The sequence below is a fragment of the Centruroides sculpturatus genome, unplaced genomic scaffold (genome assembly GCF_000671375.1).
Source record: "Centruroides sculpturatus isolate CEXI.00-Female unplaced genomic scaffold, Cexi_2.0 scaffold339, whole genome shotgun sequence".
Taxonomy (NCBI): Eukaryota; Metazoa; Arthropoda; class Arachnida; order Scorpiones; family Buthidae; genus Centruroides; species Centruroides sculpturatus.
Window position 1 is genome coordinate 140,313 of NW_019384539.1, and position 21,615 is coordinate 161,927.

The following is a 21,615-nucleotide window of genomic DNA, read 5'->3' on the forward strand; positions in this document are numbered from 1 at the left end:
CATTCGCAGATTATTATAATGAACGAAATGATTATAAGATAGAGAAAAATGAATTAAAATTCTATTCGAATTAGGTTTTAGTGAATACCTGAGGATTTATGGTTAAGTTTAAAAGTCGAAATACAAGAGATAATTAAAACTTTGTGTAATAAAATATATTCAGAAAGTGACAGAAAGAAAATAATGATGAAGATGACAATCTACAAACAAATAGAACAATTTTGTAATTAAAATCTAATTACAAATACCATTCACTGGCAACATCAAGTATCGACTTTGTCTCCTTTACTTTGTTTCTCTTTATTAATTGAATTTTATTGGATTTTTCTTTGTTCTCTCTTAAACATGACATGTCCCAGATCTTGTAGAAAATTCGGATTCGACAGTACATTAATTGTACATTGGAAAATTACTTAAAGCGTTTTAATTAAATGATAAATCTCCTTTCGATTTTTAATTTTCTATCTTTCTTAAGAGCTATTTGCAATTTTATAAGCAATTTTCCTCTATCTAAAGTTATGTTTTGATAAAGGAAGACGGGCCGAAAGTGATTCAAACATACTTCAAAATTAATTATAAAGTCTTTAGATATGAATATTTTGTATAAAGTTCGTGTTTGCTAAGATTATAATTCACTTTTAAGCAAGAGAAAATAAAAATTTAGTATATTTAATGTTAAAGTGATCCTTCTGTAATGATGCCAGTCACGTTATATATCTAGAAATTTTAAGTTATAATGAAAAATTTAATATTAATATCCACTTGTACATTATAAAAATTGTTATTAATCTATAATTAATGCATGCATTATTATTATTATATTTTTTTTTTACCTTGTTTTCTTGGTAACAAGAAACGAATTATTGAATGTCTTGTCACGTTGTCACTTGGCTTCTTGACACGAGTGCTTTTATGTCGAGTTTATCTATTTGACGACCGACTTCTAATTATCGTCTTTTCCATAATCTCCGATTATTGAGAACGAAAGTGGGAAAAAATATTGTTACAATGACATACCATTAATGACTTGTCAGCCTGATGTTTAATATTAAAGACCTATTCAATATCTATAGAAAGAAAAAGGTCGGAAGCTTGTATGTTGCCATTGACGTTATTAATAAAATAAAAATTATCGCTCCCCTTTTTTATATATATATATAAATTTTTCTTTTTGTTCCGCTCTTTTTGTTATTAAGTAAAATCTAATTTGACGCTAAAAGCGGGGAAAAGATACTTGATAAGATTTTTGTCACTTTGAGATGCTTTGGTTTCTATCAGATGTTAGAAAAACATTTTTAAGAAATTGTCTGAGGGAATCTTTATCAAGGAAACGAATTAAGTTTCAAGTGTTTTTTTTTTTAATATGAAAAATGAAGAGAGTTTATCAAATTTATATTTATTGGATTATGATATATAAACACACAGACACGTATAGGCCTACGAGTGTAATATACAGTAAATACTGTATATACCTGGAGGATATCAAAGATTATTATCTTTAACTTAATTTTTCTTGTCATTCTCTCGCTCTTGTATCTTTGTACACATCTCGTACACTACCTACGATAAATTTATATAAAACAATTAGTAAATAAGACTTAGTCTATCTTATTATTTTTGTATTCAAAGTTTATTTAGTAATCATAAAGTATATAAATTTATTTTTCCAGTCGAGACTCAAAAAACCATGTATAATGCGCACTTTAAACAATAAGCTCTTGCTATTTACCGATGATAATTGTATTCTATTTTTTTATATATATATATTTTTTTAATATTTTAATCGCTCAAAAAAGATTTTTTTTATCTTATATTAAGGAACAACTATTTATAAATAGGAGAATATTAGTATAATTAACTGAGACAACATTAGAAACAATACAACTACAATTGTTATTTTATTGTTCACGATAAACGCTCCTTGTAACAGTTTTTGCTTTTGTGAAAGCCCCGATTAATAATAATATATTAATATAATAATAATAATAATAATAATAATCAGCTANAATGTGACGTCAATTGCTTCAATTTTTTATACACAGAACCAAGCCATTAGCTACAATCTAATCATTAAATAACACAATTACAATTGTTTTAATTATTATAATAATAATAATAATAATAATAATCAGCTAAAACCAAAACTTCAATTTTTTTTTACGTTTTTCTTCTATATTTTAAAAGTCCAACCCTATTATCCCCACGTTCCGAATCCCAGACAAACAAGTGGCCGGAAGTTTATGTATTGCTAGTAGAAAAATGGTTGTAGACGTTGGAAGTGGATAGATATAGAAACAGAACAGTCAACAACACCTGGCCGCACGATTGACGAGGGGCATACGACCATTGGGGTGAAAATATCTGTAGTAGATTAGCATGAATACGATGCCTAAGAAGAAAGCACCGATCACACCTCCTAGAGCGGGATAACGGTACCACAGATGAGTATCGCACTTCAGGTACCACAATACGATCATAGATGCATCCTCGAGAAAAACGATGACGTAAAAAGCAGCGTACTTTCGTCTTGTGGGCTCCTCTTTGACGTTCAAGAAACAGAAAAGGTATATCGCTCCGATGACCATGTTGAAAAGATACTCGTGGCAAGGACGTGGTTCTCCGGTGTCGGTATCACAGAATCGGGTCTGCTGATGCATTACCCAAACTGACATCACCCCCCAGTGACCGATGCATAGTGGAATGAGCCAATACTTGTACTCGGATGCGAAGAGTGCCAGGGCTACTACACGTGAACCGATGGTACAATAGCGCCAAAGGAATTGTAGTGCTGTACCGGTACGGCTCATATTTCGTTTATCCGGTGACGAACGGCGTATGGCTCGATGATAAGATGCTAAGGCCCAGGCTAATTCGAAGAGAGAAGTCGCCACCGATGCCAACTGTAGATATTCTACAAAATATACACAAAATATTCATTATTCATTGAGTAATTAAGCGCTTTCAAAGGTTAATTTACATTGTAACCCGAGCTGATAAATGATTCCTAACTAAATATTTGTTCGAATTTACGTATAATGTTGATCATTAATGATTATTAAGTGAACAAATTAGTTAAGGGGGTTATTAAGATAACACACTTTCTAATTTGCCACACACACAATCGGCTTCGAAGTAGTAATAAATGTAAAAAGTCATTTCGAAATTAAATTAATGCATTAAAGAGATGCTCTTCGACCAGAAATTTGCCTAAAAATTCCCTTTGTTTGCGGTCCTTTTTTAAGAAAAATCTTTACTTTTGGCTCTTCTATGATATCTGGAAACGAAAAACATTTTTATAGCGAAAAATCTGTTGAAACATTGCCAAACAAATGAAGGACTTCACAGGAAAATTATCTACAATTTTTTCCCTTCCTTCCTTTCGCTAAATTTAAGCGAAGAGAACCAAAAATAAAAAAAAATTCGTCTAGTAATGACCAAGATATAATTTAGTCGACACGCTTACTTAATTAATGGACTTCTAATTAATTAGTTTTGGAGAAGCGACGTACTAGAAGAGAATAAACAACAGCGGTTCGAAGGCATGCAGCTACAGCTTCCTTCATCTGTTTGTTTAACCTGAAAGACGGCTACTTTGCAAAGATTGCTCAATTCCGACGGAAACTCACGATAGAATTAAGTGAGAATGAAGTTTCTTTATTTATTGATCAATGAACTGTTTAAAAATTGATTAGAGAAATAACGCGACTAACTCATATAAAATTTATTCTACACGTGTTTTAGGATTAGCTTGTCATGTTCATCCATCATTTGTCATCATCGCGACTTCGGATACTTCATCTGTCACGGTAAAACCGGTTGACAAATGTAACTTCCCATTTGTTGTGACATATTTTGAGAAAAAAAATGTACATTGGACCACACTACAACTTTGTTTTTACAAAGTTTCGGCATCTGAAAGTGACAGCTTAGAGGTGGAATCAACTTCTTTCTAGCAAAGGAATTGTATATTTCGACCCCCTTCTAAGACATTTTCCAGCCAGTTACGGCTAAAATTTACTTATTTAAGTGATTCAAATTATGTATTGCTTCCAAAATAAGCAAATAAATAAACATATTTGCGCTTTTATGTACGTTGAAAAACGTAAAGGAGGAATAAGAATAATATTTAAAAAAAAAAAAGAAAAAAAATGCCAGGCCTATATTTAAATTGGAAAGAGAAGCTTCTAAAGAAATTATGCAAACGGAAAATGAAATTTCAGCTGAAGGACTGAATCGATAATCATTCCGATTCTTTTCATTTTTAGAAAAGAGAGAGTGAAAATAAAAATAAAGATAAAAAAGAAAAAAAATAATATAAAAAAGAAGTGAAATTTTCATGCAGAAATCTCACATTTCTCAGATTATCTCGCTCTTTGTGATAAAACTAGTGAAAGGATCGATAATTTGGCACAACTTTTAGTAATTAAAATCATCATTAGATGAGGTTAAGCATTTGTGTGATTTATTCTTTGTGTTCAATTTATATTAGGAGAATAAATCGAAAGATGAGTATCGTGCAAGAAACATGGCGATTATCATACGAAGAAACGTCATTTTTCCAATTCCATTTATGGAAAAATATATATTTTTATATATATTACATCGTTTGAGTCGGTGAAAACGTTGTAAAAATCTGAAAAGCGTATTGAGAGAAGAAAGAGATGGAGCCAATGCATTTCTCACTCTCATTTCCGACGAATATTTATCACACGTAATCTCTTAGCGTGCATCGAATATTGGTAGGCAGCACCTTTAACTCTCTCTTATACATTACCCAGTTTTATAGCCGTTTAGGCATTGAATTTATAGGCGTTATCCAAACCAAGACAGCGGTCGAAGTTTTAAACGTGGGCATTTCTGACACTACATCAAACTATTCTGCAGCAGTCACTTAGAGCCATCAATCTGGCTTGAGTATGCCGTAGCCTGACACTTCCACTTTCCAATTCCTTTCATCCCCCTATTTATTTGACGTTTTAAATTGATAATTGGAGTCGAGAAGAGCTCCCAATTCTGTCCAGTTAGCGCATTCGACTAATCCTGTTCTTGATGAAAAATTTTAGACGGGATTAAGAAGGGAAAAAAGACAGAGAGGAGAGAAAGATGGACGTGTCGAGGAAGGAACAATTTGGTAGATATCGACCTTATCCCGAAAGTAAATGGATAAAATTCTGTAAACTGGAAGCGCCTTATAGACAGGTTATTGTTAAATCTTCCTTAACAACCACTAATAAAATAAATCCCCTAGAAATCAAAACACAAAAGCGTTAAACAAACATTTATATCTTTGCTTGTTTAATTTTAAACCTGCGAAATTATATCGATCCAATGGATTAAACAAGGGATTTGACCGCTTGTCGTTTCTAATTCCTGTCCACTTGAGCTTATCACTCGGAGACTAAATTCCACTTTGAATATTGTCTAATTAATTACGATTTTTGTCATCTTAAAGCGCTTACCAACCTGTAAGTTGATGTCTTTCCGGGATATCTCTCTGAGCCAAGAAGTACAGTTGCAATACCAGTTGGGGTGCCGATTCCATAAAACTCTGAAGTAATGAGAGAAGTGCTGTATCTCTGTCTTCGTGAACCATCAATAGATAGTAATCCACGTCATCCGGTTGTTCAATTCGTGCTGGCAAACGCGAATGCCAGTCTCTCGGATCGGATCGACTTCTTCCATTTCTTCGACTTCTTATACCATAAATCAGTAGATCCAAGTACCTAAGAGGGGAAGAGAAACAAATAGGTGGGATTTCAGTAAACACATCTCTATATAAGTACTGTTGTTGCATGTGTATATAGATATATATATCTACACAAACAAGCCGTATAAATAAATCTTTATGTTACGTATTATTCCGTTTGAGTTAGCGCTCTTAGAAAAAGCTATTAAGTTTCACTTTCCCAGGCGACTGATCACAAACGTGTGTGACACCCATAAAAGTCTTTCGTCCTCTTACATAATCAGTTGAGTCGATTAAAAACGACAATTTATGGTGCGGAAGATGACGCAAGATTTACTCTGCCAGAAACTTGTACGTGGCAGGTAATTGAGCGTGTTTTGTGTCCTCTACCCTTATCCTTCCAGTCCAAACTACTTACCTAACTTATGTAACGTGTCGCGGTAGAATGTGTCGTTGCCAGGCAACCAATTATCCTCTTCTTGTACAGAGATCCCGGCATATTTTCTGAATATCCTTAATGAAACGATAATGAAATAAATTATCGCAAAAATCGATAAAGATTCTTTTTTATTTTCTCCTTTATTTCTTTGCCATTTTCTTGGTTTTACTTGTTTATCGAATCGACGATAATTATATGTTTAATAAATAAAACTCTAAGTATTTTTGTAGAAAATTTTGAATGATTGCTTGTTTATTATCGAATTTTCCATTAATAACAAAATTTAGGGAAACATCTTCGGAAATTTTGGAAGGATGATGATGAAGAGCAGTGTTATGATTAGGCGGACAAACATTGTTTATCTGGATGTCTGGGTTGTAGTCGTAGCCCTCTTATTAATTAATTAATCTAAATATCAAACTTAATTAAGGAAGAAGCGTGTTAATTAATTAAATTCGGGTTTATATTCGTCTCCGGGGAGAATTTCATTATTTATATTATTCCGAATTTCGGTTGATTCTTGAATGTCAATGGCATTGTGTAGTCTTAATTTTGTTTTCGGAGATTGTGTTGAAGTTGTGCTGTGTAAAAATGACTTTAAGCATTACAAATGTACTTTTCAACAAGTTTATCGATTATATTATTATTGTTATTATTATTTTAAGAGTTGAATTATTATAGAATTAACTCTGTTAGAAAGGAGATAGCGTACGGTAATAAGTCTGAAACAGAAACCACACCATTAATTTTATTTTATTTCTCTAGAGAAAGACTCGGTGACAAATTATTGAGTATAAAATTTTTGCTATAAAAGTTGACGAATGGATAATGGCAAGTCTAAGCGTGAAAAATTACTTTCATAATCTCCGAAGTGGAGAAGGATAGTTCTATCAATCTCGACACAGTTGTGTTTTCAGCTGTCGTTCCTAGTTTTGATATTGAGCACAAGAGGAAAGTCCTCCAACACAGCTGCTCTGGATAGGATCGCATCTGTGCTCATAATTGAAGAACTTATTGGTGAAGTTTCTGCTTAATGATGCTTCTTTATGGGTAACCAAAGAATAGGAAGAAAACTCTTTAGGGTTTATGGTGGTTTAATGCTAAGAAGAAGGTCCATAACTGCATTCCTATGTTGGCAATACGTTACCGGTTTCCCTATATATTACACGTTACGGGTTAGATACTTCCATGTATATAAATCGGCACGTTTCGTGGAGAATACGCGCTGATTGCCAAGCAAATAAAGGGATAGGTAAAGTTGTAAGGTCTGAAGATAAAAGTTAAATATAAAAAAAGATAAATCGTATAGAAAGCGAATCACGTTCATCCCGAAAGAAAGATGACAATATCCTGTCTTCGAGAGGTCAAAAAGAATATAAAAAGAATGGTTGTGTTTCGGGGTCCCACCTCCCTCCGGGGTACAGTTTGTCGTTGGCAATCTAATGGAAAGATCGGTTGCAATTTCCCTCGAGAGTATTGTGGCGAATTGAAGTTGGCTTCGATGAAACTACTGAGCCTGTTTAAATGGCTTCGTCATTAAGAGTTGCTGCTTTTTCTTCGAGAGATGGAAGTAAACAGGAGAATTGTCGAAAGATTTTCAATATTACAACCACTCTACACTCTTTCCCCCTATTTACTAACTGTTCTCTTTCACTAAATAATTAAACAGCAACTAAAAATGAATGATGTGGCAAAATTTACCTGTAATTAGGATGAAAGAAAATATTACTGTCAAGCGCCTAATGAACTCGTCTCGGTTAGGTTTCTTATTATTTTCTCTTTGTAAGCTATCTTATTTCTTAACAATTAGTTTCCAGTTTATTTTTTGATGTTTTTTTTGGGCCGTCTCTGTGCGAAATTTAAAACTAATCTCGAATCAAGTGTTGAAGAAAATGAAACTCCCTTCTAGGCTCTCTCCAATCAATATTGCATGCTTTATCAATTTTTAATATGCAGTCTACTCTACATATATCTATTTATTTATAACTCGTATATATATATATATATATATACACACACAGGCTTTCCTTTATTTGCTTTAATTTTACAGAGTCAACGTTATCAAATTTTCTTTCGTATCCATCTTTAAACACTTGTTTATAACCTAAAGGGAATGCATTTTATGTATAGAAGAAAATAAATTTATAAATAAAATAATAGAGAAAAATAGAAATCCAACATTTTTTTATATATTGATTAAGAGTAATGCTCTTAAAGCAAAAAAATAGATAATCAGAGGTAATGTTAGGTTAATATCTTCTTTTCTATTTACTCTCTTCCACTTAAAATATATAGAATATATGTTTACATCGTCTAAGTTTTCTATTCTTCCATTTAGGATGATGAACTTTCATAAAGGATATTAACAAAAGTTAGATTTATTTTGACTCGGTTTAATTACATTTATCGTAGAGCGTAGAGGAGATATCTCAAACGTTATCGAAACCTTTTAAGAAAAAAACAAGTAAAATAAAATAAAATTCGACTTGGGAGAGATTTAATGCAGAAAAAAAAAAGTAGGAGCGAAACGAAAGATTCCATCAACTAGAGGTGATTAAGAGAGTTAGTAGAATTCCCGAAGCTAGCAGCTCGTAGAAAACCAATTAAAAACTTGGACGTCGAATTGACTGATGGTGGGAGGTAAGGCGTGATTTGATTCGTCTTTTACCTTTGCTGATTACAAACCTAAAACTCTTCTGTCGCCTTAATCCTTGTCTGGTATCTCGTCTGTACAAGCCCGACTTGACGACCTAATGAACTATACTTTATTTAAAACTTCCAGTCGAGAAGATTTAACTAGGAAACAATATAAATGTGTACAGGACAGAAAAGAATTATTACGGAAATTAAAGCTTGTTATCAACTAGTAACTTGTAAATAATCTTTCTAGAAAATTTGTTTACTAAAATTCTACTTTTAATGTCGAATTTATTTATAGTAAGTTTAGTCATTTCGGTTATTAAAGTCAGTAAAGATATTAAATACTCGTTTATCAGAATGGAATACATCCTTCCTCTTCTCTGTTCCTTGTTTTTTCCTTCTTCTTCTTCCCCTACTTTTTGTTGCACGTCTGCAGGATGGAGATAATTTTTAATGACTTCAATTAAGATATTCATTGTAAATTTTAGATGATTAACCCTTTTTTTCTGTGTTTTTGGATATTGTTTTAACTTATTTGCATTTTTGTCATTTTTTTTTCGGTCGAGTTAAAGGAAGGCAGCAAAGCGTGAAATGAATATTCTACATTGAATAATTCTTTATATTTTTCCTTAAATGTAATAATTATTTTTGTTAAGTATTAATTACATCAAAACATTCTTAGTAATTGTCGTTTAAGGAGGACAATTAGATTCAGAAAACGTCGTTCTCGTGGTTTTAGAAAAATTAAAATAATCTTTCTTAAGTGCCGCAAATTGTTTAAAAGTATACTAAATGGTTTCGATTTTCTGTATTAAATTCGTTCAATTGTCTGTAGAGTTATTGGCTTCTTGTATTGTCGATACTGATTCTGTAGTAAAATGCAAACCCATTATTATTCTCAATAAGGATGCGAGCCCGACTTTAAGACTAACTGTGATAAAATGGTCCCATCAGATCCCATTACTAACACTTTCTCTTATGCTAATGATGGGTGCTCTTTCTCCTTACCTGGCCACGTCTAACAAGATCGATGGTCTTTCAACTCCCACTGGAATCATTTGTGTTCGGTAATCTAGATCTCATTCCATTCCCAGTTGCACAGAAAGGAAAGATACTTCCCTTTCTAGCTCGAAATGCAACAAAAAAGATGTCTTTACCTGATCCGAAAATGTTGCAGGGGAACACGTGATTGATCTAAGTTGGATTATTTTTTTATGGTTATGCTACAAAATCTGTATCATGTAAGGCTTTCTAGGTTATTTACTGTAAGTTCGACTCACTGAATAATTTTTTTTCCCTATAAATATATTTATCATTTTCCTTTTTTTTAAATATATTTATTTAAAAACGCCAACCGAAAGCAGTGAGTGTGGTTAATGTAGCTTACTTACTACTCGCTTTCTAACGCGTTTTGAAATATTACCCATTTGCGCATTGGCTTCGTGAATTTTAAAATAAATGTATTTTAAAAACAATTTAAGATTTGTTATCGTTCGTATCTGATGCACGTAGCACAATAATTTGAGCATAATTAAAATTACATTTTGTGCGCGATTATTTCGATTATATAAAACTAATAGAAAGGTGAATGGGAAAGTGGATGATGAGGAACGGTAAAATGGAGGAAAAAGTAGTTTAAACTTACCTGATGACAGGTCCTAAGAAAATAAAGTGGAATAAAATACGAAACATCCATCCAGTTGCGGAAAAATGTGGACGTCTCGCCGTTTCGGGGCATGTCGCTCTCTCTTTTTCGTCGTGCATATACCAACGTAAACTGATTATATTGACAGTAATTGCCGATAAAGCAGCTACACCAGCCGTAAGTCCGAGCCACCAGAGGTGACCACCTTTATAGAAGAAATAACAGATGACCAAATCGGTACCAAAGTCAGCAATGTAGCTAAACAACGACACCAAAGTGCCCAGAGCACTGAGACACGTAAATTCGTCCTCTTTTTCCACACGCCGTGGATAAACGATGTCCGATAGTGGTACTGCCGGATGAGGTCTCCCATAACGTGCACCGGGTGTGATAGTAACGATGTGACTGCTATCGTAGTCATAATCGCTCGATCTGTCGTCCTCGCTGTAGTAACGACTTCGATAATGTGGTGTCTGCCTTGTATTGGGTTTTAAAGGTGTGCGATAGTGGGCATCTTCCGGACGCAGGGCTGGCTCCTGCAACTCTACGTCGTTGACTACAACCATTGGATGCTAGTCAGCTATAAGTATAAAAGGAATATATAATTTATTCGGCTTCAACACATCCACAAAATAAAACTGAAACGAATATAGCTACAAAAGTTAAAAGATGAGTCCGTTTATTAATCATGTTTTATTTATTCATCCAATAACCCAAACCCGTGTAGTTTCTTTTTCCAATTTTCCGGTGTTGCCCTATTGATTTATCTCGGAAAGAACCAAAATAGACTGATAACTTATTTTATAGCCCGTTACTATGTAAATGTTATAACTGTAACATGGAAGTTGGAAATATTAAATAAACGTAGAATTCTGGCAATATTTAGAAAGAGGAAACTACGTCAACTATGTAGAAAATATCTTCTCTCGTATATTTTTTATTGATCAGATATAAAAAGTCCATCATTTCATGATTTAAAAAAAAGAAAGAAAGTTTTCATTTCCATAAAAAATCGTGCGAAATATTACTTGACAAAATAAATATTTAAATTGGAAAAAAAATTTAATTTAAATATTCCAGATTAAGTACAACGCAAGTTACTTATATCTATATATATATATATATATTCCAAGTTTAAGAAAGTATTTCTTTTTAGTTGAGTAATATTTTAACCAACGTACAGTACTTGCAAACCAAATGTATTCGGGCTTTTCTGATGGGCAGCGAAGCGTTGCAAAGAATACAACTTTACAGGCGCCGAACGCCAATCTGACGTGTTGCAGGCAAGTGAGTCAAGACAGGAATAAATTGCAGAGCTTCTTTGCTCTTCCCTTTCTTTATTTTTGATTTTGTTCTACTTACAAACACAAATATAAAAGAGGAACAATTTAAATTTTCATTTATATAAAAATTTAATCTCTTAATGAATTAAATTGTAAACATCTGCAATACAGTAGCCAAGAAAAACATTGTTATATATGTAAAATTATGATTTAAATTTCTGATTATTTAAGTAGTTTAAGGAAAAATTCAATACAGTTTATTGTATTACGATGTTTACGTTCCCTTATGCATAAATCTATTTTTAATAGTTTACTAATTAGCATGAGATAATTCGTTGAGATGATTATTCCTATTTAATACTAATAGGTCATTCCTTTAATGAACTTCACGATAAACTTTATTAAAATCCGAAGAATATTCGTAGTAAATTCTGCGTAATATTAAATAATTAATTAAAACTTGAATGGTTAATTAATTATATAATATCTCGACTGTCATCTATGCTAATTTTTATTGCCTGAGGAATCTTATCTGCTGGGTTATTTTGCTTCGTTCATTCTTAGAGATTAGCAGGTAGAATTATTCTTTCAATAATGCAGACAGGTGAAAAGCCATCTAAACATCGCAAATCCCAAGAATATCCCAGTGGAATTATTATTAAAGAAGAAAGGTTTTTACCTTTCTTCTCAATTCACCTGTTAAATCCTTCGGGATGGTCGAGATGCACTATAGAGAACATCGCCCAATTGAAAGTGGACTTCTTTACTTGAAATGTATTTCTTTCCCTAGCTTCAAATTGGATTTATGTCCTAAATATATAACATAATAGAAAATAAATTAAACTTTCACTTCGAAAATTAGCATAGAAATGATTGCACATTCGACAATAGATTGAACTTGTAAACGAAATGTTTATACAATTGAAAATTTACATCAAATTATTTATACCAATAAAAACGTTCCATTTTAAATTTTAAATATTTAAACACCCAATGGCTACGCTACATCTTTTATATTTTTTTTTATTTTTTTTTTATAGAGAAACCAATAGACGACCGATTTTGAAATGACGTATAAACTATCCGAACCAATGAAACTCGTACGAATGATATTAGACTACACGATTAATATTAATAACCAATAAGCTTGAAAATCAATTTGAAATTTTAAATTCTCAACGTTGATTGGCTTTTTTTCTTACATTTTCGTCTAGGCGCTATATTTTATCTGTTCGCATTTAGTTATTCGCATAATTTAAACACGGTAGATAAATAGTGCGGTTTAAACTCAATAATAAGGACGTTTAAGTAAATTTACATTCACTTTCTCATTAAATATAAACAAATGACGTCATTATCAAGTTATAAATTGCTAATTCGTGACGAAGTACGATAGTAGTTTTATCTTTCTATAAATAGCATCCTGGTTATATACGAGGTAACGGGATAAGATTAGCAATTAATTCCCGTTTTATTTCTTTTTATTTTCGATAATTAAAACAGATTTATAGACTATAAAAAGAATGTAATCCCTTATCAACAAGTAATCGGCTTTAAAGGATTATAAATGGAATTGATTTTCGTTATCTTCACCGTATTCTTAAAAGTTTTCGAATGTAAAAAGCATTTTGGAAAGTTACATTAGTTGTTGAATCGAGTTAACAAGAGTTAGTAAGAAATAAAGAAAGAAAAAAAAAATAAAGGAGTTGACAAGTAAGTTGTTACACGCTGTGTCGTGACAACATTGCCTTCAGGCTACTTTGTTGCCCCTTGTATGAAATTTTGAAATGTGTCGTAAATGGTTTGTACGTTTTTGACACTCAAACTGTATTTTCCGTCCCCCCTTTCTCCCTAAAATCTCCTTTACCGAAAGCGTTATACGCGCTCGAGGACATGATTTTACTTTCTTTCAGGATGTCCTTCTTAAAACTGATTTATAAGGCGAATCTTCTAGTAGATTGTTCCGGGTGCGGAAGAGAGATAACTGGATGAAAATTTAATAATCTGACGATTACAACAGTTTTCTACGTGGCTTAAACAGTTCGCATTTTCCGAGTGTTTTTTTTAAATAGATATTTTTATTTTTAATAATAATAAAAAAGGGTGGTCTTTTTTTTAAAAAAACTTTAATACGTATACCGACTAGTAGATGGCGCTATGTGTATTTTGAGAATTGTAGTGTTAGCCGCCATTGTAAGTGGAATTGGATAACTAAACTAATTTTCGAAACGTCGCGATATTAACTGCTGTTGTTGCAGCTTAGGAATGTCTGTCAGTGAGGCTTCGTGCAGGTAACTGTGTGAGTGATAGAAGTGATGTAACGACGGCAGGAAGCGTGACTTATCTGCCGTAAACTGCGGTCGTTACTGGTCGTTAAGGCTGGCAAACGGGGAGAAAAAAAAATAATGTTAATGCGAAAATTGTATCATCGCAGCTACTAGAAATTCTTCTTTTAACTTTTCTATTGTTTCTACAGTTGCAGGAAATTCTCCTTTTTTTTCATAAATATGAAATAGCCCTATTTTTCGCTATTAAAATTCAAGAATGGTGAAAATTGAAGATTCCAAATCGTAGGGAATGATGTAAACTTTTCATAAAAATTACTCACTGTAGAAATATTCTTTTTATACAACTTTGCATGTATGAAAGTATGTTTTCTGATCTCTTGTAGATTTATATACATCATACGTTTCTTATAGGAATACATCCCTCAGGACTACTACACGTTTATCACATTTACTACTTTCTTTTCTCGAAATCTTAGTTTCTTATATTAAAATCTTTATGTAAAATTTATATTCTAGAATCATTTTGTATTATTCTAAATAAATTGATCGATTTTATAACATTAAAATTGTAATTCCCTTAAGTTATCTTGCTTTACTTTGTTTGTTCGTGTCTAGACGTAAATCTACAAGCCAACAGTCTAAAGCAGTTTTAATTGTCCTTTAGTAAATATTCTTAACTGAAACAATAAGGATTCTGTTTATAAACTAATAATAAAACTTTCTCTTCGGCTAATTTTATAATATAGATGTAATTTTTGTTTATACATCAGGTTAATTTATATAAATAAAAGAAGTAGATAAACAAAAAGTATTATAAGATAGTTGGCTGCATTAAGATGCATTGTCCGACCGCAATGTCTGTCAAACGGAAGTGCCCTAAGCTAAATGTGTTATTTCATTCCCTTCTAGAATCTACTAAATGAAAGTTTGTTGAAAGCCTCAGTTGAACCAACATTCTCTTATATAGAAGAGGGAGAAGAGACGTGGAGGGAGAGAAAAAAAAAACAGAAACTTTTTGCTGCTTTTTTGCAAATTCTATCCATTCCATCGATATTGCATTTTTTAAAAAATTGTATTTTAGTTTAATTCTATATTTTTCTAACATTTTAAATGCTGTATATATTTACACAGTGATTAAATAACACGGAGCTAATTCGGATGATCTCATTTCTGTTGCTATCAGTTAGAAAGTTAAAGGAAGAAGAAGAAGAAAAATAAAAGAAATCCGTACATAAATGAAGGCAAAGTGAGTTGAATTAAACCACTTGCTAAATATTTAAGTTATCATTTTTCTTTCTCTCTCTCTCTTCCTCTCTTTTGGTATGTGCAATGACATTTTGGCCCGTTGCCATGGCCGCTATTTTGATGCAAACATTATTCGAATGTTTAAACGACACAAATCACCAGATAAGAACCTTATCAACAGACCAAAGAAAAAAAAATGTACGCCTCTTAGTGACGGCGCGGCACCTAACGTTGAATTTTCGTACTAAAGGTTAATAAATGTGGTGGAAGATGCTGATAATTTTTGCTGCAGTAGACATTTAAAGGAACTAATAATCATTTGGATTATCCTTGATTAAAAAAGATAATAATAATAATAATGCCTAGTGGAAATGATTTTTAACTATTGTGTGTGTGTGTTTTTTTTATGAATCAGAAAAATTTTCATTTCTTAAAAAAAAAATAAAAATAATTAACAATTAAAAATAATATTAACTTGCGTAATGAGTTTTCACGAAACATTCATTACGTGCCTGTAAATGCTACAAACTGTATTAACTAAAATAATATCGATTAGTTACGTCATAGAATGCAATTAACGTCAATAACGAACATATGTAATGTATTTTTTAACAACTTATTCAACCGAAACTTCTTTAAAAAACAAGAAAAAATAATAATAATTTCAAAATCTGATAAGTTGAAAAATTCGATTATGCTTAAGTAATGTATTTTTTTTAATTTTTTATTTATTATTTTTTTTACTCCCTCCTCCTTCCTTCTTTCCGAAAGTTTTAACCTTCGTGCATTAAATTTAAAATAAGAAAAATACATAAAACAATATCTGAAGGTCAAAAAAGCATTGTGTTAAGTAGTTTTTATGTTTAATATTCCTTTTATGTCGGCCTGTTCTGATTAAATAACGCAGACAAGTCAGCTGTTTATGATAAAAGGATAGAAAATCTGGTCGAGTTCCCTTCAGAACCGTTATATTCTCTAAGGCTAGTATTTAATTGCTGCTGGTTGCGGATAGCAAAAGACACATAAAAAGTTAAGTATGGTTGCAGCTGGGAAAGTAATCCTCGGTGTTGAACCACCTCGCGTGAGAAAAACACAGGAAATGAGATTGTGTTAGCTCTTTCAGTTGTCCAATTGATTCAGCTGCCTCTTTGCAACACACAGGTACTGATACCGAAATATCGGTAAGTTTATGCTAGTAGCTTTTCATCAACCAACTCATAAATAGCATCTAAACGTCGTTTTGATGAGATATGATGTCACTGATAGTTTTCATATACCTAAACGTCACGAGTCTGCTGATGACCACCGTGGAGTGGGGGGGAGGATGTCGTCGATAAACACGTTTTTAACACAAAGAAAATTGTTTTAGTTATCAAAGTACAAGTAATAAATTTAAGAATCTTTTTTAAAAAATGAAATAAAAATCAGGGGTATTTAGCTGTAATTATTTTTCTTTCAGAAAGATATTTAGATTTTCATTGTGTCTTGCCGTGAAGTCTAATTATCAGGGGAGTAACGCTTTATTCTTTTATCAACATACGAATTCCGCTTGGTTTATTATAAAATCTATAAATTCTATTAATTATACAGAGAAAGAAAGGAAGAGTGAGAAGATAAAATTATTGATTTGGCAATTTAAAAAAAAAAAAAGAAAAAGAAAAGTGAACCTATATATACATACGAGTATATATGCGTATATTTGTTCAGGTATAGCTACTATTTGATAGAATTTCTTGTTTAAAAATAAAATTTCCTCCGGTTTATAATTGGAAATTCCATATATAATATAGAAAAATGATATTTTCCAAACGATTTTAAGATAATTTATTTTTTATTATTTTTTCTCTTCCTTTTGCTGGAAAAACTTTTTGTTATTTTATATTTTAGAAAATAAGATCCGCAAAATATATTGTTTTCGAAAAAAAAGAAAGAAGAAAAAAAAAAGTCAATCGCCAAGTATGGATCAGATTTCTTCCATATTTTTTTTTTTAACTTTCAGTTCACCAGAGACTATATACGCTTCAGTTATATCCGAGATAAATAATATTCAGATATTTCTTATAAAGAGCTGATATTTCTAAGAAAAATATACTCATAAAAAGCATGAAGTAAGCCTCTTAAATCCCACCAAAAATATATATTTTTTAAAGAGAATTAACTCCCCAAAACATAAATTTTCTTTGATAATTATTGTAAAAAAAACATTTCGTAAACTTGAAACTTGAAAGCCTTATCTTTAATACACGGATCTATCAAAATATATTAAAGTATATATATCGTGTTTTTCTATAACGAAATTAAATTATCGGCTAAGGCTATGTGTATATTTAAAGTAAGAATATTTAACGTAGGCAAAAAAAAATAAAATAAAATCTTTTATAAATTTAATATACTCTTAAACATTCTGCTAGTTTCTCAAGGGAGCCTCTCCACATGTTAGTTTTATGATCACTATCAGGATGACTTTTCTTCATTTATAAATAAATCTTTCATAGAGAAAATTATTAAGATTTAAATCAATTTTTATATAGCCGTTTTTAAAATGAATAAAAATTATTTTTAAGCTAATATAATTTTAATACAGATTTAAATGACGAGTGATTGTAGTAGATAAAGGTAAAGGATGTGGGTGTCAGAATAAAAGGGAGATAGGGGAATAAAAAGAGCTGCCATATTCAGAAGCCGGGATGAATTTTCATCAAGACAGTGTCCTGCAGGGACACATGTAGTGTAATTGGTATTATACTGTACAAGAATATTTATTCACGTAAATTCCGGTACTCGTGTAATTGGTTTCTCTACTTGTACGACTCGATTTGGAACCTGCGACTTGTGTTAGTATCTCAGTATCTAAAGGAAATGCTGAGAGGTCGTTAGCCTCTGCATTCTATCAAGCCAAGTTTACTTAATTCAATCACGTATTCAAGGGCTTCTTTACAGCGTTATCCTGTGTTAGACGTTTGTTTGAGAATGTTCTAGATCCATAGAAAGTCTCTATGTATCATCAGATTATATAGAGTGCTTTTCTTCCGTTATTATCTCGGCTTTATCTGCTATTTATAAACTTTATAAAATGCCATTAAGTTGTTGATAAAGGAGTATTGACACTCTTAAATGTTTTCCTGACAAACTAGGCTTGTATAGAAACCTTTTTAGATGTTAGATTACCGGTTTTTTTTATTCTTAAAGTTAAATTCCACCAAAACGTATTTAGACATTTAATTAGAGATTAAACGATTAAAAATCTGTTTTCCTGTAAATAAATGAAAGCTTAACCGCAATCGATAGAAAACTTTAGCTTATTTTCTATATAGACATCGAACAGTTGGACGAAATCGATAAATTTCCCAAATATATATATATATATATATATATTTTTAGTAACACACAAAATCGATCTGGACCTATGGATAGGTGTCTATATGGCAAGATTTTTCGGCTTTTTAATAGAGACTTNCATAAAGGATGTACTTTTCCTTTGTTTAAGGATATTTGGGCAGTTTATTCTCTGTTGTATTCTCAAGTAAATAATACATACAAGTACAGTACAGTATTTTCTGAGGAAACATTCATACTTATTTTTTTTAACCCCATTCCCGATAACCCGGTATTTTCACAAACTTGGCCACCCTTCGGTCCACATTAGGCCGAGTTTTCGAGACTCTATTGTATTACTAACTCTCCTTTGAGGCTTAGTTTCCTGTTGAAATAGAGTTGTAAGACCACTTGGTTTTTGTGCAATTTTATAGGCCAGCCCTATTTTAATTGTTCTTAGCAGTCTGTAAGGCTTTATCTTTATTCATGGTCTACTGAATTTTTTTCATAGTTGATAGGAAAGTTAGTCTTTATCTCTTGATAGTTTAGATTCACTTGCAAACAGAACTCTTAAGATTTGATAAGGCATCTGCATTTCAATGCTTCTCAGTTAGTCTGTATTTAATTTATAGTTATAGCTCATTAGAGTTATAGCCTACCTCTGAAGCCTCTGTACCAACATAATGGATAACTGTTTGTTTAAATGAAAAATTGTTGAGTGGTTTTATGGTCTGTAATCAGTTTAAATCTTTAGCTATATAGATATTGATTGAACTTCTTGGCTCCATATATAATAGAGAGTGCTTCCCTTTCAATTTGGCTTTTGCCTTTTTGATGTTTATTTAGGGTTTTGGAGGCATATGCTAGTGGCTTCTCTGATTCATCTGGATATCTATGAGATAGACTGCTCTTATGTGAATGACTAATAACTATTAAATAGCAATTGGGTAAATATATATATATATTTTTAGTAACACACAAAATCGATCTGGACCTATGGATAGGTGTCTATATGGCAAGATTTTTCGGCTTTTTAATAGAGACTTCAATGTTTCTCTGCACTTTCTACTCGAAAAGAGAGCAAGAATTCTCATCAAGTTTGCTCTCAAGATATACCGTCACCTGTCAAGGCAGCATCTGGCGTTAAGATGTGATCTCAATTAAGTTCTCGAATCGATATAGAAAAAACTTTGTGCCCAAAACTGTAGACGTTAAGGGGTTGAGGATAAATGCGTTGATGGAACATTTGTCTGCAGGATGTCGTCAGCACCTTGACTTGTATTTATTATCTCCTTTCCAATTGTCTCCTTAACTTAGAGAGTTATGATGAATGACTAGTTTGTTTGTCACCCACCAGATGAAAAAAAAAGCCTATCTCTTTTGTTACCATCGTACACGTTATAAACTCATCTTTTGCTCTCTCTCTCATCCCGATCATCCCGACCTTTATCCAATAGGAAATTTCAGACTGGCTTTTTTTTTATTTGGTTACGAACAATTTTTGTTTAAATATAGAATATATTTAAGAAGAATTCTTAAATATTAAGGCATTAAAAGAAAGAAGAGAATAAAAGAAATATATTTTTTAAAGAATTATTTCTTACTAGAAACGAGAATTTCTCTATTTTTCTTTTTAGATTTATCAATTTCTGGAAAGAAGTCAACTTCTGGCATTATTGATGAGTTTTCTTTATTGTTTCCAGAAAGAATAATATCCTTAAGCGCTATCTTAGCTGATGAGAAAAATTATTATTCACTAAATTAATCTTTTTGGTATTATTATTCTTGCCTCAAAGCATTACCCATTTTATTCTATGCTTATATTTAATACTCTGGAATATTTTCGAGTAGGTTACATTACATTATTTTTTTCCTTTTTCTACAATTACTAACTCGATACTTTAACGTATTATTACTTTTAATGAGATTACCATCATTACTAAAAATAAACATCTCTTATTTACTTATAACTATAAATATTATTAAGATAAACGGGAAACCAATTAAAATTACGTAAGATGGATTTATTACTAAAATAATTTTCCGCTTCAAATTACCGCACGAAAACAAATGATGAAAAGTTTATAGATTTACCTTTAACAATATATCAAATAATTTAAGGAGTATTAACGAAAATATTTATTATATAATTGATATTTTTATCTTATTTGTTGTTAAGACATTGTTAAAAGGCATCAGCTGAAATTTAACAGGCTTGTTTACCTCTTTACTCATCATTTTATCAATTTATATATATAATAAAATTGACGAAAAATAGCTTAACGGAGAGGGAAATATAAGAAAACTTTTAGAAAATAACATCAAAACTGATCCCGAAATTTGAAGTAAGAGAGATGCGAGATGCGGAAGATGCTGGAGAAACAATATTGAGATGTTTGTTGAAATGATTCTAGGGATTTATATATATATAATTTAACATAAACATCCTTGAAAAAAAAATTTAAAATGATCGTGGAAGATTTGGAGATAGATAAAATAATCTTACAACATTTTTTATATGGTCTAAAGACGGTAATGGAAAATGATCATGAACCAATTGGAGGCAATATAACAAGAAAGATCTCGAAAGATTTAAAGATATAACAAGAAGGACTCTCAAACTCTCTTAAGAAATGAAAACGATATTAAAGTTGACTATCTTGAAGACATAACAGGAAAAGAACTCTTGAAATGGAGCCCGAAGCGAAGAAAAAAAGTGCAGAATAAAAAAAAATCTTTTAATGATAGCCTCCGAAAATATTATTAGTTGCTTCTTTGAACTCGTGTTTTACTAGAGAGGAATTTAAAACATGGCCAAACAATCCTCCAAGCATAATTAAGAGTCATAAAAAAAATAAAATTGATTAAAAGTTTCATAATGAAAATTTCGATATTATAAGAAGCTCAAAGGGTATTATTTTACACAGGATTTTAAATTATACAGCGTAGCGCATGTATAATTTAAACGTAAAATTCGTCAAAGTGCAGTCAATTAAGGTTGCACACTCTATTGTAATTACTTCCTTGGTGATAGATGCACAACCCGCACCGGTGATTTCCGGTTCGGTCAACCG

General features: G+C 31.5%; 1 protein-coding gene across 2 annotated transcripts in view; it reads right to left on the reverse strand.

The window, feature by feature from the left end:
• Nucleotides 1–2,162: 2,162 nt before the first annotated feature.
• LOC111623339 (XK-related protein 4-like) overlaps nt 2,163–21,615 on the reverse strand; it is a 44,908-nt gene continuing 25,455 nt past the window's right edge. Inside the window, exons 1-4 of one of the 2 annotated variants that reach the window (XM_023365876.1) lie at nt 12,390–12,672; nt 10,411–10,990; nt 5,464–5,723; nt 2,163–2,911 (exon numbers count right to left, since the gene is read on the reverse strand). In XM_023365876.1, coding sequence (XP_023221644.1) covers nt 2,304–2,911; nt 5,464–5,723; nt 10,411–10,976 — 1,434 coding nt within the window. In that variant the 5' untranslated portion in view covers nt 10,977–10,990; nt 12,390–12,672 and the 3' untranslated portion in view covers nt 2,163–2,303. Of the gene's footprint in view, nt 2,912–5,463; nt 5,724–10,410; nt 10,991–12,389; nt 12,673–21,615 lie in introns of those variants that run through there. The other variant, XM_023365875.1, reaches the window with a different exon arrangement.